Source organism: Hirundo rustica, chromosome 6 (assembly GCF_015227805.2).
Source record: "Hirundo rustica isolate bHirRus1 chromosome 6, bHirRus1.pri.v3, whole genome shotgun sequence".
Classification (NCBI taxonomy): Eukaryota; Metazoa; Chordata; class Aves; order Passeriformes; family Hirundinidae; genus Hirundo; species Hirundo rustica.
This window is the reverse complement of record NC_053455.1, coordinates 12,137,541-12,150,732: the sequence shown is the minus strand read 5'-3', so window position 1 is coordinate 12,150,732 and position 13,192 is coordinate 12,137,541. Positions and strand designations below refer to the sequence as shown.

Genomic DNA, 13,192 nt, shown 5'->3' with positions numbered 1-13,192 from the left:
AGGCATAACAGGAAAAATAAAAGTGCCAGCGAGCTCCTCCCTTTCCAAGGGGAGGCACTGACTATCTCCCTGAAAGCAGGGTTGGACTCCCATCTTCACTGGAGGAAGTGTAATAAAATAGAATTAAAATATATCAACAGTCTATTTTTCCTACTTATTCTCTGCCCTATCCTATATTACTTATTTCCTTCTTCATGATTTCCTCATTTTTTTTGCTTTTTGTGTAATTTCCTTTTCTCTCCTTTTCTTGTAAAAATAAAAATTCCAAACTTATGTAATTCCTTCATTTTTTTTCTGTAGTCTCCATTTTCCTGTCCCCTTTAGCACCTGCTGTACTCATCTGCTACTTGATTCTTTGTTCCCCGCTCTTCTCATCCTTTCCTCTTCATCCCAGAAGTGGATGAAGCGTTGCTATGGAAATCCAGGTGCAGACAGGTGTGACCTCACCATGGCTCCTTTGGGCTGCCACAACAAACCTGAGATGGAGCCTTTGCCAGATGGTGCCAAAGATGGTAGGGAAGTGGGAATGAGGGAAAACCCAAAATCCAGGACTGAACCTCTGAATCTGGGGAATCTTTGAATCTCACTTTGAGCCTGGATTTGGTAATCGTGTTCTTTCTGCCTCAGTGAGGTCTCTGTGAAATTGTACAACTTCATCTTTGGCAAAAGTTCTGAGTTATGTTGCTGTCTGAGGAGCAGTTCCTTTTAGAAATAAAAACATACATATATTACTGGACGTGACATAATGAATTGATATAATGAATTCCTTTCAAGGGTGACTTTCACAAGGCTAAATCCTCCCTGCTTAGGAAAAGCCTTCCAATAAAAAGTGTGTAAAACAAACTATTGTGGACATTCATTTTCCTTGAAAAGAGGTGGTTTTGTGGACAAGTCCACAGGAAAGTGCCAGAGTTTCAAGAGACAGCTCTGAGCTGGACAAATTCAGTGGGAAAAAATGACCACAAGACTCTTGCTGGACCAGCCTGGGCATGGCATGGAGTCTCTGAGAAAAACAGTTGGATAACCTTGAGCTCCTGCCAGGAGGATTTTTACACAGGATGTTGCCCCAGGCTGTGTGACTGCATAAGGAGGGCATCCTCTTCCCCCTCTTCCCCTCCTGACATGAAATCTCTGAAGCAGCAATCAGAGCAGGCCCCGGGGCAGTTTTTTGCAGCAGGACCCAGAGGCAAGGCAGCAGATCCATCAGGGTTTGCCATGCAGGAGGTCTCAGCTGGGAAAGATGCAGCCACAGGGACAGCACTTCTCTTGTGCAAGTCTTTGCTGGGCTCTGCAGGAGAATTTGCAGTCAGGGAGAGGTGCAATGGGAAGAGGGAAGAACAATGAGCCCAGCAGGATGGAGACCACCCTGGTGGGTCAGGATTTCCCCTTGGGCAAGGAGCAGGTGAATTAACAAGACTACAGTCAAAGATTATATACCTGTCAATAAAAATTACCAGCTTTAAGTCTCTTATACAGTTCTGATTGAAATATAAAGTCAGATTTGTCCCAGCAAAACAATTGGTCCGGTCACTCTTTCTGTCAACACAGTGATCTGATGGTCAACCAATGAATATTGATAAGGAATCCTTGTGGATTCTGATACAAGAAAGATTTTTAATGCTGTTCAGGTTTTGTGCCATTAGTGGCCAGCAAGATTGGCATCTGTCTTTCCTCTCTTGCTTCTAAGAATAAATAAACCAGCAACTATAATTGTCTAGTCTAGTAACCTCACTGCATTTCTGCATCGCTTCTCAACCACCTCATGTGCAATTAAGCCTCCTGACCCTTTGCAAGGGTGCATGCTGCACAGGTTTATATCCAGTGAGGTGTTGCAGCTTGCCCAGGGCCAGAGAGTGCCTGTGCTCAGGAGGCAGTGCTGGTGCAGAGTGGCAGAAGCCAGCCCTGTCCTTACCTGGTGGCTTGCTGTCCCTCGTGGGCAGCTGCCAGGGCTGATGTGTCAGTACTGGGGCACGTGGTGGCTGCAATTGCAGCTCTTTGTGCCCCCTTATGCTGTGCAGCCAAGGTGCACAGGTGAAAGTCTTTGCAGATTTTTGATCAAGTTTTAAATTCTAGTATTACCACAAAACTCTCTAGTTTAATGAGTGTCCGCCCTGCCTTATGCTGTCTCCCATATGTCCAATGAGCTGGTCACTGACCCACCCTCTAAAGGATTAGTCAGATCATAGGAATAAGAAAATAGGTTTTATTTTTGCTCATTATTTCTTCATATGCTTACTACCTTCAGCAACCTCATCACAAATCCTGTGGATGAGTTTCTCCAAGCCACTGTCACTTGGGGGAGACTGCATATCAGATCTGTGGTCTGACACAGGTGTTTCTTTAAGCAAACAACGTATATTGTGCCTCCTAGGAGATTTAGGATAATTGCTTAAAGAAAGGACTGCAAATTTTGGTTTCAAACAAACAAGGAGGCCCCTTAGATATAAGGGAAGCAGCTTCTTTAGGAGAGCCTCTCAGTCTGAAGGGAGCTTCAACTCATTGGTGGGGTCACTCGGGAAGAGGATGACCTTCTATGGGACAGGGAAAGCACGAGCTGGGATTTGTGCTTCTGAGGCACAGAAGTGGTGGGGGTTCTCTCCCCCTGCCCCTTCAGTAACTAAATATTTTTTAACATATTAATGTTCATTAAAAACAGCAGATATCAGATATGCATTAGCTACCAAGAAACAAGCATGGCTTTGAATAAAAAGCATATACATGATTACTACCACAGGTTTTGTAGCTGTCATATTTTTGTTGCTGTTATTGTAGTATATTTCACTTGGTATGGAGCTGCAGTGGACAGCAGCAAAGCTTGACGAGCCAGTGGTGAAATAGCTCTGTAGGGCATCAAATCTACGGGCTTGATTTTTGCAACATTTATTCTGGTGGCATAGGTTACTACTACAGTGAAAATAAGTGTTGTATTGCCATGAGTATATAAACTTTTCAAAGAAATGGAAATAAAAATGTAAAGTATTTATGTGGAAAATGGCTGCAACTGCTTTGCTCTTCATCTTCTACATGTTCTTTGCCCCACCTGGTTGCCCCCCCTTGCAGTGCCATGGCCTGCTCTGCAACATGGACACGTTCCCCTGAGCCCTCACACAACCTTGCACTGTAGGCACTGCTCAGAGCTCACCTTCACATCCACACTCACACTGCCCAGAGCTCACATCTGCACTGCCCAGAGCTCACATCCGCACTGCCCAGAGCTCACACCTGCACTGCCCAGAGCTCACATCCACACTCACACTGCCCAGAGCTCACACCTGCACTGCCCAGAGCTCACATCCACACTCACACTGCCCAGAGCTCACACCCACACTGCCCAGAGCTCAGCCTCACACCCACACTGCCCAGAGCTCACATCCACACTCACACTGCCCAGAGCTCACATCCACACTCACACTGCCCAGAGCTCAGCCTCACATCCACACTGCCCAGAGCTCACACCCACACTCACACTGCCCAGAGCTCACATCCACACTGCCCAGAGCTCACACCCACACTCACACTGCCCAGAGCTCACATCCACACTCACACTGCCCAGAGCTCACATCCACACCCACACTGCCCAGAGCTCACACCCACACTGCCCAGAGCTCACATCCACACTGCCCAGAGCTCACACCCACACTGCCCAGAGCTCACATCCACACTGCCCAGAGCTCACACCCACACTGCCCAGAGCTCACACCCACACTCACACTGCCCAGAGCTCACATCCACACTGCCCAGAGCTCACACCCACACTCACACTGCCCAGAGCTCACATCCACACTGCCCAGAGCTCACACCCACACTGCCCAGAGCTCACATCCACACTGCCCAGAGCTCACACCCACACTCACACTGCCCAGAGCTCACATCCACACTGCCCAGAGCTCACATCCACACTGCCCAGAGCTCACATCCACACTCACACTGCCCAGAGCTCACACCCACACTGCCCAGAGCTCACACCCACACTGCCCAGAGCTCACACTCACACTGCCCAGAGCTCACATCCACACTCACACTGCCCAGAGCTCACACACTGCCCAGAGCTCACATCCATACTCACACTGCCCAGAGCTCACACCCACACTGCCCAGATCTCACCCCCACACTGCCCAGAGCTCACACCCACACTGCCCAGAGCTCACATCCACACTGCCCAGAGCTCACACTCACACTGCCCAGAGCTCACACCCACACTGCCCAGAGCTCACACCCACACTGCCCAGAGCTCACATCCACACTCACACTGCCCAGAGCTCACACCCACACTGCCCAGAGCTCACATCGACACTGCCCAGAGCTCACACCCACACTGCCCAGAGCTCACATCCACACTCACACTGCCCAGAGCTCACCCTCACACTGCCCAGAGCTCACATCCACACTCACACTGCCCAGAGCTCACACCCACACTGCCCAGAGCTCACATCCACACCCACACTGCCCAGATCTCACCCTCACACCCACACTGCCCACACCTTTCCAAAACTGCCCCTGCACACAGAGATGTGCTTCAGCTCCCCGTCCCTCCCCAGCACATGTGGAAGGCAGGCCTCAGGGGGTGATGGTGGTGGTGTTATTTGGGACACAGCTGCACAGAGGGAGGGAGACAGGCAGAAGCCTTTACTGTTCCAGACACCATTAGCACTCACACATGCAACCTGCCTGGAAACCCACTGCTTGCTGTGGGATTACGTGGTTGTTTGGGGGGCTTTGTGCCTAAACTGGGTGATGCAGAACTGGGGGAGATCAGCGGGAGACGATCCACAGAGAGTCAGACCGAAAAGCCTTTATTCTTGAGAAATGGCAAATAAATTATGTTGACCTATGTACAGAAGACCTGAGAAACAACTGCATAATTTTGTCCTGTATTATGGCAGATCCTTGAGGATATTCAAGTCATACCAATTTCAACATAATCTTTTTTCTACTGAGTGGTGCATGGGAAGAAGAGACATGGAGATGGGCAAGGGAAGTCCAAGGCTCTGGACCTCGTGAATATCATCACCAGTGGTTTGGGCTGCACAATGGAGTTGGCAGGAGGTGACGGGAAGGAGAAGGGCAGCGGGTTAGGGACGGGACTGGCATGTGCAGTGAGGAGGAGAGTTGGACGGGAGAAACACAAGACTTCGAGGCAGCCCAGGATGCCCAGCTTGGGCGTTGGAAAGGTGGGTGGGGAGAAAGGACAAGGCTTTGCAGGGCAAGAGAGCTCGCAGGGACACTCGCGGAGACAAGTGGGAAGGGTGACGGAGCAGGAACCACAGGTACCCCCCGGTGTTAGCTGGAAATGCCATTTCTGCTCCTGCTTCTACCCACAAAAGCACCCGCCCCGTCCCCGCACAGGACAGCACCGTGCAGAGCAGAGGTCTCCTACCTCGGCACCGCCCCGCTCCAGCCGGGAACGGCTCGGGGAGGCGGCACGGCCAAGCTCCCGGCACCTGGCACCAGGCACCGGCCGAGGAGCCCGGCGGAGCCCGGAGCCGCCGGCCGGTGCCGCGCAGGGTGCGCGGCCGCTCCCCGCCCCACCTGCCCCGGGCGGGGGACCCGGGCAGGGCCGGGCAGGGCCGGGGCTCCCCCCGACACCCGCGGCGGGGGCGGCGCGGAGCGGGGCGGGGCGGGCGGGCGGCGCGGCCCCGCCGCGCGTGGGAGCGCGGCTGAGCGGGGCGGGCGGCGGCGGCGGCGCTTTGTCCTGCCCACACACACAGACACAGGCAGCGCAGCCGGGCGGGAGCCGGCAACATGGCCGGGCCGGCGGAGGGGCTGCCCGGCGCCGCGCTGCCCGGCTAGCGCCCAGGGGCCCGGCGCTGCCGCTGGGGCGGCGCCGCCGCCGGAGCCCCCCGCCCCCCGTCCCGCCGCCGCCACCGCCCGGTCCCGGCCCCGCTCCCGGCCCCGGCTCCGGCCCCGGCCGCCGCTGCGCCCCGCCGGGAAGATGAGGTGAGTGCGGGCGGGCGGGGATGCGGCGAGCGCCGCGGGCAGGGCGGGCGCGGAGCTCCCGGCGCAGGGGTGGGGGGACCTCGGGTCCCCGCGGCGGTGTCACGCCGTGGGGGTGGGGATTTCCTGTGCGAGTGGAAGGCGGAGGAGAGGTTAAGCAATGCGGCGCTTCCTAGTCCTTCACCGGATGGATAGCACGAGTGGGTGGTGACGTTTTTGGCATGTTTGACTGTCAGTGCCTAAGTCCATCTGACAGATTATCTGGCGCTTACAAAAGGCTGTGAGCGCCTGTGAAACTGCCGCGGTGAGCAGCCGGGATGTGCCCGGTGCTGCCGGGCCCTAATTCCGGGATGTTCCCGGTGATGCCGTGCCCTAATGCCGGGATGTGCCCGGTGATGCCGTGCCCTAATGCCGGGATGTTCCCGGTGATGCTGTGCCCTAATGCCGGGATGTGCCCGGTGATGCCGTGCCCTAATGCCGGGATGTGCCCGGTGATGCCGGTCCCCGCAGCCGGGATGTTCCCGGTGATGCTGTGCCCTAATGCCGGGATGTTCCCGGTGATGCCGTGCCCTAATGCCGGGGTGTGCCCGGTGATGCCGTGCCCTAATGCCGGGATGTGCCCGGTGATGCCGGTCCCCGCAGCCGGGATGTGCCCGCTGATGCTGTGCCCTAATGCCGGGGTGTTCCCGGTGATGCCGTGCCCTAATGCCGGGATGTTCCCGGTGATGCCGTGCCCTAATGCCGGGATGTGCCCGCTGATGCTGTGCCCTAATGCCGGGATGTGCCCGGTGATGCCGGTCCCCGCAGCCGGGATGTGCCCGGTGATGCCGTGCCCTAATGCCGGGATGTTCCCCGTGATGCCGTGCCCTAATGCCGGGATGTTCCCGGTGATGCTGTGCCCTAATGCCGGGATGTGCCCGGTGATGCCGGTCCCCGCAGCCGGGATGTGCCCGGTGCTGCCGTGCCCTGATGCCGGGATGTGCCCGGTGATGCCGTGCCCTAATGCCGGGATGTGCCCGGTGATGCCGGTCCCCGCAGCCGGGATGTGCCCGGTAGTGCTGGGCCGTGCAGCCCTGGGAACGGTGAGAGCTTCGTCGGGCGAAGGACCCCCGGACGGGGAGAGCGGTGTGCGAGGTAGGGAACCAGGAGTTCGCCGGAGAAGCGGAGATGGGATATTTCTCAAGAGCATCCAGCATGGGCCGTGCCCGATCTCCCAGTCTCCCTCTCTGGCAGCGTGTGCCACAGCTCGTAGTTTTCCCGAGGTCAGTTTGTCAGTTGTGAACAGGAAAGGCAAAAAAGCCCCACCAACCCAATTTCCTGGTGAAAGGATGGAGGGGAAATGTTATTTAGTTTGGTTTATGCTCGTCCAAACCTCTCTCTTTCTTCATTTATTCGAGTTCACTTGAGCTGTCAGTATCTTGGAGCAACCCAGCCCCTTGATTCATCTTTAATACTAGTGAATTTTTCCACTTAATAATTATCTTTAGCAATGTAAAATTGTTTTGGAAAACCTTAGAAATGGAAATAACAGTTTGAAGCCAGATAGCTTTCTGTGGTGCCTGATTCCCGAATTGCAGGGTTGTTGGCATTGCTCCTAGCAAGTGCAGTGGGAGTCCAGATAAGCCTTTGCCTGCAATCGCAGTTACATTTACTCCTGGCACTGTCAGGTGTGTTGAAGACTTGGAGCTGCACCGACTTTTTTGGCCATTTCCATTACCATTAGTTCTTCTAACTAGCTTAAAATTGGCTTCTTGGGGAGGGCTGCAAGCACACCAAGCTGCTGTGTTGTGTGTCTGGTGGTCATGTGTCTCTGGTCTCCACGCAAGATGTGTGTCTGCATCAGTCCCACCTGGTCTGATCAGAGTGCGAGTCAGAGACCTCCGGGGAGAAGTCATCGAACACAACAGACGGTCGGGAGGTTTTCCCTTGCTCCCTCCTGCTCACTTAGCAGCCCAGTTGGGAGAACTCCTGCCCCATGAAGAAGGGTTGCTAAAGCTCTTTCTCCTGAAGAAGGAAAGTTGACTTACTGACTCATAAGCCCATCTTTCACCCCAAGGAGGCTCCATGGGCAGATTGGAAGGCTGCAACGATGTTGGGTTTCTCCTATTGAAAATGTTCTTCTCCACATGAACTTCCACATTTGGTGGTTGCACTTTTTGTTGGAAGAGGGAATAGGGGAGAGAGATCCCCCAAGAAACCCTAATTCACAGTCTATCATAATGTATCCAAAGTAATCCCCACCAGCAGAGCTAGGACACTCTTAGAGGAGATCATCCACAGGATGTTTTGAAAGGAAAAAGCAGCTTAACTCCAGGAGAGTCTCCAGAACTTCCCCATATCCTCATTTAGACAATGATGGAGGGGGTGCTTCTCTAGGTTGCCCCCAGGCTGCCTCTGCCAGAGCTGGTCTCTGTGTGCTGCTGGGCATGTCCTTGTGCAGCTGCCCTTTCCTGCTTTCCTCACGTGGCACTTGGCATCTGCAGGTGGATCACACTTAAAGTAGTCTTTTGTTATAAATACCACTTTCATACTTAATGCACATTATTATTTTGTTGGATTTTTTAATGGATTCTTGTTTTTAAAGGCTTCCATTACAGATTTTTTTTCCCCCTTGCATATACAGACATTACTGAATAGGTTGTACTTGTCAGTAAATATATGTCTGTAAATCACCTAAACCATTTTCCAATAACAATTCTTATTTAATAAATACAGGCTGTATAATTCCAAAATACCCTGGCAGGGTATATAATCATTTAATAAAAACCTCCTTGAAACATTTGCTTAGCCATGTGTGTTTTATTTATATCTCTTTTTGTGGTGAATAGATTGCAGCGCTATTCTTTGCACTATTGCATTTATGTGATGGTTTCCATTTTTTGATAATTCTTTATGTCTTCACTTCAAAGGTATGAAGTGTGTGAATAGTGGGTGTACCAGACACCTTAGTAATAAAACAGATTATAATAGATGTTCTGCCTCAAAAACGGATTAGGATCTCTGTGTGGAAAATGTTAAAGTGCAGAGGTGTTATTATTTTTTAGTACATAAAAATCCTGCTTTAGTATAACAAATGTAGTGGTTATTTGACAGCAGATATTAATTTATTCTTTGAAGTAACAAAATCAGCTCATGTTTGGGAAAATGTCTATGAATATCGCTGTAGGTGAAAATAAAATTTTTACATTCTGTCAACAGAGGCGTAACCTGTAATTTCTTATTGATACCTGTTGTTTAAAAGGCATCTATGTTTCAGTGGGCCCTATTCTTAAAAATAAAAAACAGACATAGCATTTTGGGTGTATCCCTGAAAAAATCCATCTCTCTTTTTGCCATGGCTGTAGTGAGTGTACATTTGCTCTCTGTGCTGTGCTCCTGAGGCAGTGGTGTTGGGGGAAGCCTCCCACTTTAAGCACTTGTTTTGTTTTTTTTCTAAACAGAACGTACAGTTAATATTTGGAGATGGAACCAGCCTCTAAACAGGATTTTTCAGATTAAAACTACTTTTTTTCAGATTAAAACTTTTTTGTGGTAGTGCATGCTTTAATCCAAGCCAAAATAATGAGTTCAGCACAGAAATTATGGGGAAAACAGTCACTGAGCACCTTAAAATTTAGCAAAAATCATCCTTTTTGTTCTGAGGGTTTTATATAGCTATCAGCTGAAAATCTGAAAAAGATGTTGTATTTAGCTGAAATTAAATGGATGGATCAACATGCTGAGAAAAAGAGGACTGAATATTCATAGCAAAAACATATTTTAATAAGAGCAAGGTATACACATTATACTTCTTGACCCTTTTGTTTTCAGACAAGCGAGCAAAGTCTTTACATTTATACCAATAAACACAATGTATCGAGCATTTCAGTGTCCTCCCCATTTTCTGTTCTTTAAGCAATTCATGAGATAACTCCAGAGTCTTGCCAATTCTTTCCGTTTGCATGGAGAGTAAGTGGAGTTTTACATATGCAGTGTTATTTTCTAACTTTTTTCTCTTTACCATTTCTTTCTGTTTACATCTGCAAAAAACAAGAGAGAACATGATGTTTTCATTTATAAAGTCATCAAAATTGGGGTTACCAACCTCACTGGACTGGTGGACTTAGTTGCTCAGTGTTTCCATTAGAAAAGCAGGAGCACACCCTGAGATGGATAATAAAATCAAGCTGGCTATAGAACATCATTTAACCTTGTCTCTTAGGAATTGATTTCTGAGCTGGAGCAATACGCCTGTAACTTCACTAATTTTTGTTTAATTCTAAGGCTCTGTCCTGCCGTGTTCTGACTCCTGCTGCGTGCTGTGGCATCGTGGTGTGTGTGGTTGTGGGTTCCAGCTGGGAGCTGTCAGACACTCTCCACAGCCCTGCCTTTGGATATGTTTAGGTTTGCAGCTTTTCAAGCTGAACCTGTGCCACACAGCTCTGCCAGTGTCTCTTTACAGGAAAACACCCAGCCCTTTGCCCATCACAGTTTGGTCAGCAAAATCCCAAGTGTGGGTACTATGCTGCTGACGGAAAATTGCTTTTGTTAGCTCAGCCTTGACCTTTAGAGGACTGGGTAAGCTCAGGCTGCAGACAAACTCATTGTCAGGAGATTTTGGACCTCCGCTGAAGGTGGTACCACGCTGGCTGTGGCCCTGCAAAGGCAGCAGTGGTGTTCCATTGGGAACAGGCAATGCTGGGTTTCCATCAGTGTACCCCGACTGTCAGGCTGTGGAACAGACAGGCCAGCTGTGCCTCTTTCATAATGTCATTCTGTATGCTTTCCCCCCCTCTCTGAAATAAAGCATAGATCCTGGACATCTTTTTTGTGCATTCCCTCATTTTGGGGGTATTTTGGCTTGTATTTTGTAGCGGTATAGCTGAGGCTGAAGATAATCTTTCAAATGTGCACAGGTCTGTTTAACTCAGTGTTGTGGGTTTGGGTGGTGTGTCCCTTCTGTCTGTCTGGGTCACTCAGACCACGTTAAATGACAGATAAACTAATGCAGAACAGCTCCATGAAAGTGTGTCACAATTAAAGGTGTCTGCATTGTCTGCCTGCACTTGGCTGGCTGCTTCTTTGGGTAGTACAGTACTTCTCTCTTTTGAAGTGTTTTACTTTAAATATTTGTATTTCTTTTGAGAAATCAAAAAAAATCTCTCCAAAGTGCAAACACAATTCAGTTTCAAATAATTTCTTGTATCTTGCAAGTTTTGTGTTTTCTTTCCTTTTTCTTGCTGTGTCATAGTTTCTCTCAGTTCTGAGCACTATGTAAGGAGCACTATGGAACCTCTTTAGAAAATATTTCTAAAATTGCTGCCACAATGAAATTAATTATAACCAATTTTTAATCTTAACAATTACAGAAATGCAATAAATTAAGTTGAAATAAAATAAGTTGAATGAGCTGCAGGTTTTCTTTTTTTCGAGAAGGTCGTTATAAATATTTCAGGGTTCTTCGTGGAATCAGAACCATAGTATCATCTCATCTATATTTAATTTACATTCAAGAAGATCTCACTGATGTTTTGGTGTTTGGGAATGGTGTTTTGGTCCTTCGCTGCAGTAGGTAAAGCAGCAAAAGCTGCCCCAGCTGTACATTGGTATTGCCCCCACATACGTTTTGTTTTCTTTGTAGTCAGTGCAGAACTCTAGGGATCCACTGTGCTTTCCCAGCTTTTTCTCAGCCCTGTGGCCTGGACTCAGTTTCTCAGGAGCAGGGAGGAGAGGTGGAGTAACTGTGCCACCGTTCTGGGCCTGTTGTTTGCCCTCAGGTAGATTTTGTCTGCAGTCACCTACCCCAGCCTTCCGTTTCATCTGCTTTTTGATCTGATGTGCTGTAATGAGGGGAAACAACTGAAAACCACCACGGCACACCTGATGGGCACACCCGTAAAGCCCTTGTGCCTGTCCCAGTGCAGCCCTGATGCCACCCAGGGAGAAGACACCAGACCTTCAGACAGGCTGCCAGGGTGCAAGTCATGGCAGCACACAACCTTGCTTGGGTTCATCTGCCTTGTTCCTAATTCCACGGGAAGCTTTGCAGGGTAAGGGCAGGCTGCTTCCCAGTCCCTGGGCTGGTGGGGACATCTCTGCCCGGCGCTGTAGGAACCTCAGGGCTCATCCGGCACGTTTTTCCCGTGACACTCCGGGTTCGTGGGTGTGCGTGCACATCGCCCAGAAACACTCAAAGCGTGTTTCAGTCCAGGTCGTGACCCTGTGAAACCAAAAACAGTTCAACTATTTTTTTCCCCCTGTTTCTGATGTATTTAGCACTGCAGAATGCTTCTTCCTATGAGACTTTGCATTTTTTGCGTTGAGCAAATGCTTGGAATATTATTGACAGTCTTTCCAAAACTATTCGTCATTTGAGAGCTGTAGAAGCATTAAGGATATCTATCTTTTTTAATCAGAGAAGACAGAGTGGGCAAGTCCTGATTAAAAATTTGAGCCTGAAAACCTTCACCTTTCTGACTATCCAGAGTGCCATTCTGTAATACCACAACAACCAGTGAAGCACTACATTTCACTGGATATGTCACGGTCTTAAAGTCGTAGAGACGTGTGGCCACCGGAAACTTTTGGCTTTCCTTCTTGATGCAGACATTCAAGCCTTACATTTGTTTCAAGTTCAGTGTTAGTTTATATATTTCTCCTGAGTTCCCATTCTTGTTCCCCTCAGCTGTACCAATTTAGCCACTTGTGGTTTGGTAGGATGAGCAGGATGTAATGGTTTCATGTTTCATGAAGTCTTTACATAGAAAGACGGGAGGAAAGAAAATTCACTTTCCATGTGCAAAGGGCGTATATATAAGGTAGGTTGTGGCAGTGCTCCCTGACACCAGAAATGCTCAAGAAACCATTTCTTCAGGGAATGCTATACTATGAATTAAAACATTTCTTTCACTGAGATGCTGCTCCTGCTCTTATGCTCTGCAGACCCTTCCACTGCAGGCTCCCTAGTGCTTTGAGGTACAAACTGTGTAGCCTAGCTGTTGGAATGGATGAGCACTTTCTGACTACTAACCACGTTCCCTGTCCAAAAAAGGTATTTTTCACCTGAGTTCATGACGGAGGTGTTTTTACCTGCCCTGAGTTATATATGCTGTTTATCAGGAATTAACACCTTTCTTACGTCACTGAACCTCCCTTCCTGACTGAATTTCCTGTGGGCTTTCATGTGATCACCCTCACAGTCAGCACTGGGGCTGGACCTGTTCTGTAGTATCACAGAACGATTTGGGTTGGGAGGGATATTGAAAATTACTCCAACAGG

At 49.5% G+C, this 13,192-nt stretch overlaps 1 protein-coding gene across 1 annotated transcript in view; it reads left to right on the top strand.

Moving 5' to 3' along the window:
* Positions 1-5,870: 5,870 nt before the first annotated feature.
* The window catches only part of EVL (Enah/Vasp-like), a 145,970-nt gene continuing 138,648 nt past the window's right edge, over positions 5,871-13,192 (top strand). The window contains exon 1 of the mRNA XM_040067556.2: positions 5,871-5,937. Within this exon, the coding sequence (XP_039923490.1) occupies positions 5,933-5,937 (5 nt within the window). The 5' untranslated portion in view covers positions 5,871-5,932. The remainder of the gene's footprint in view (positions 5,938-13,192) is intronic.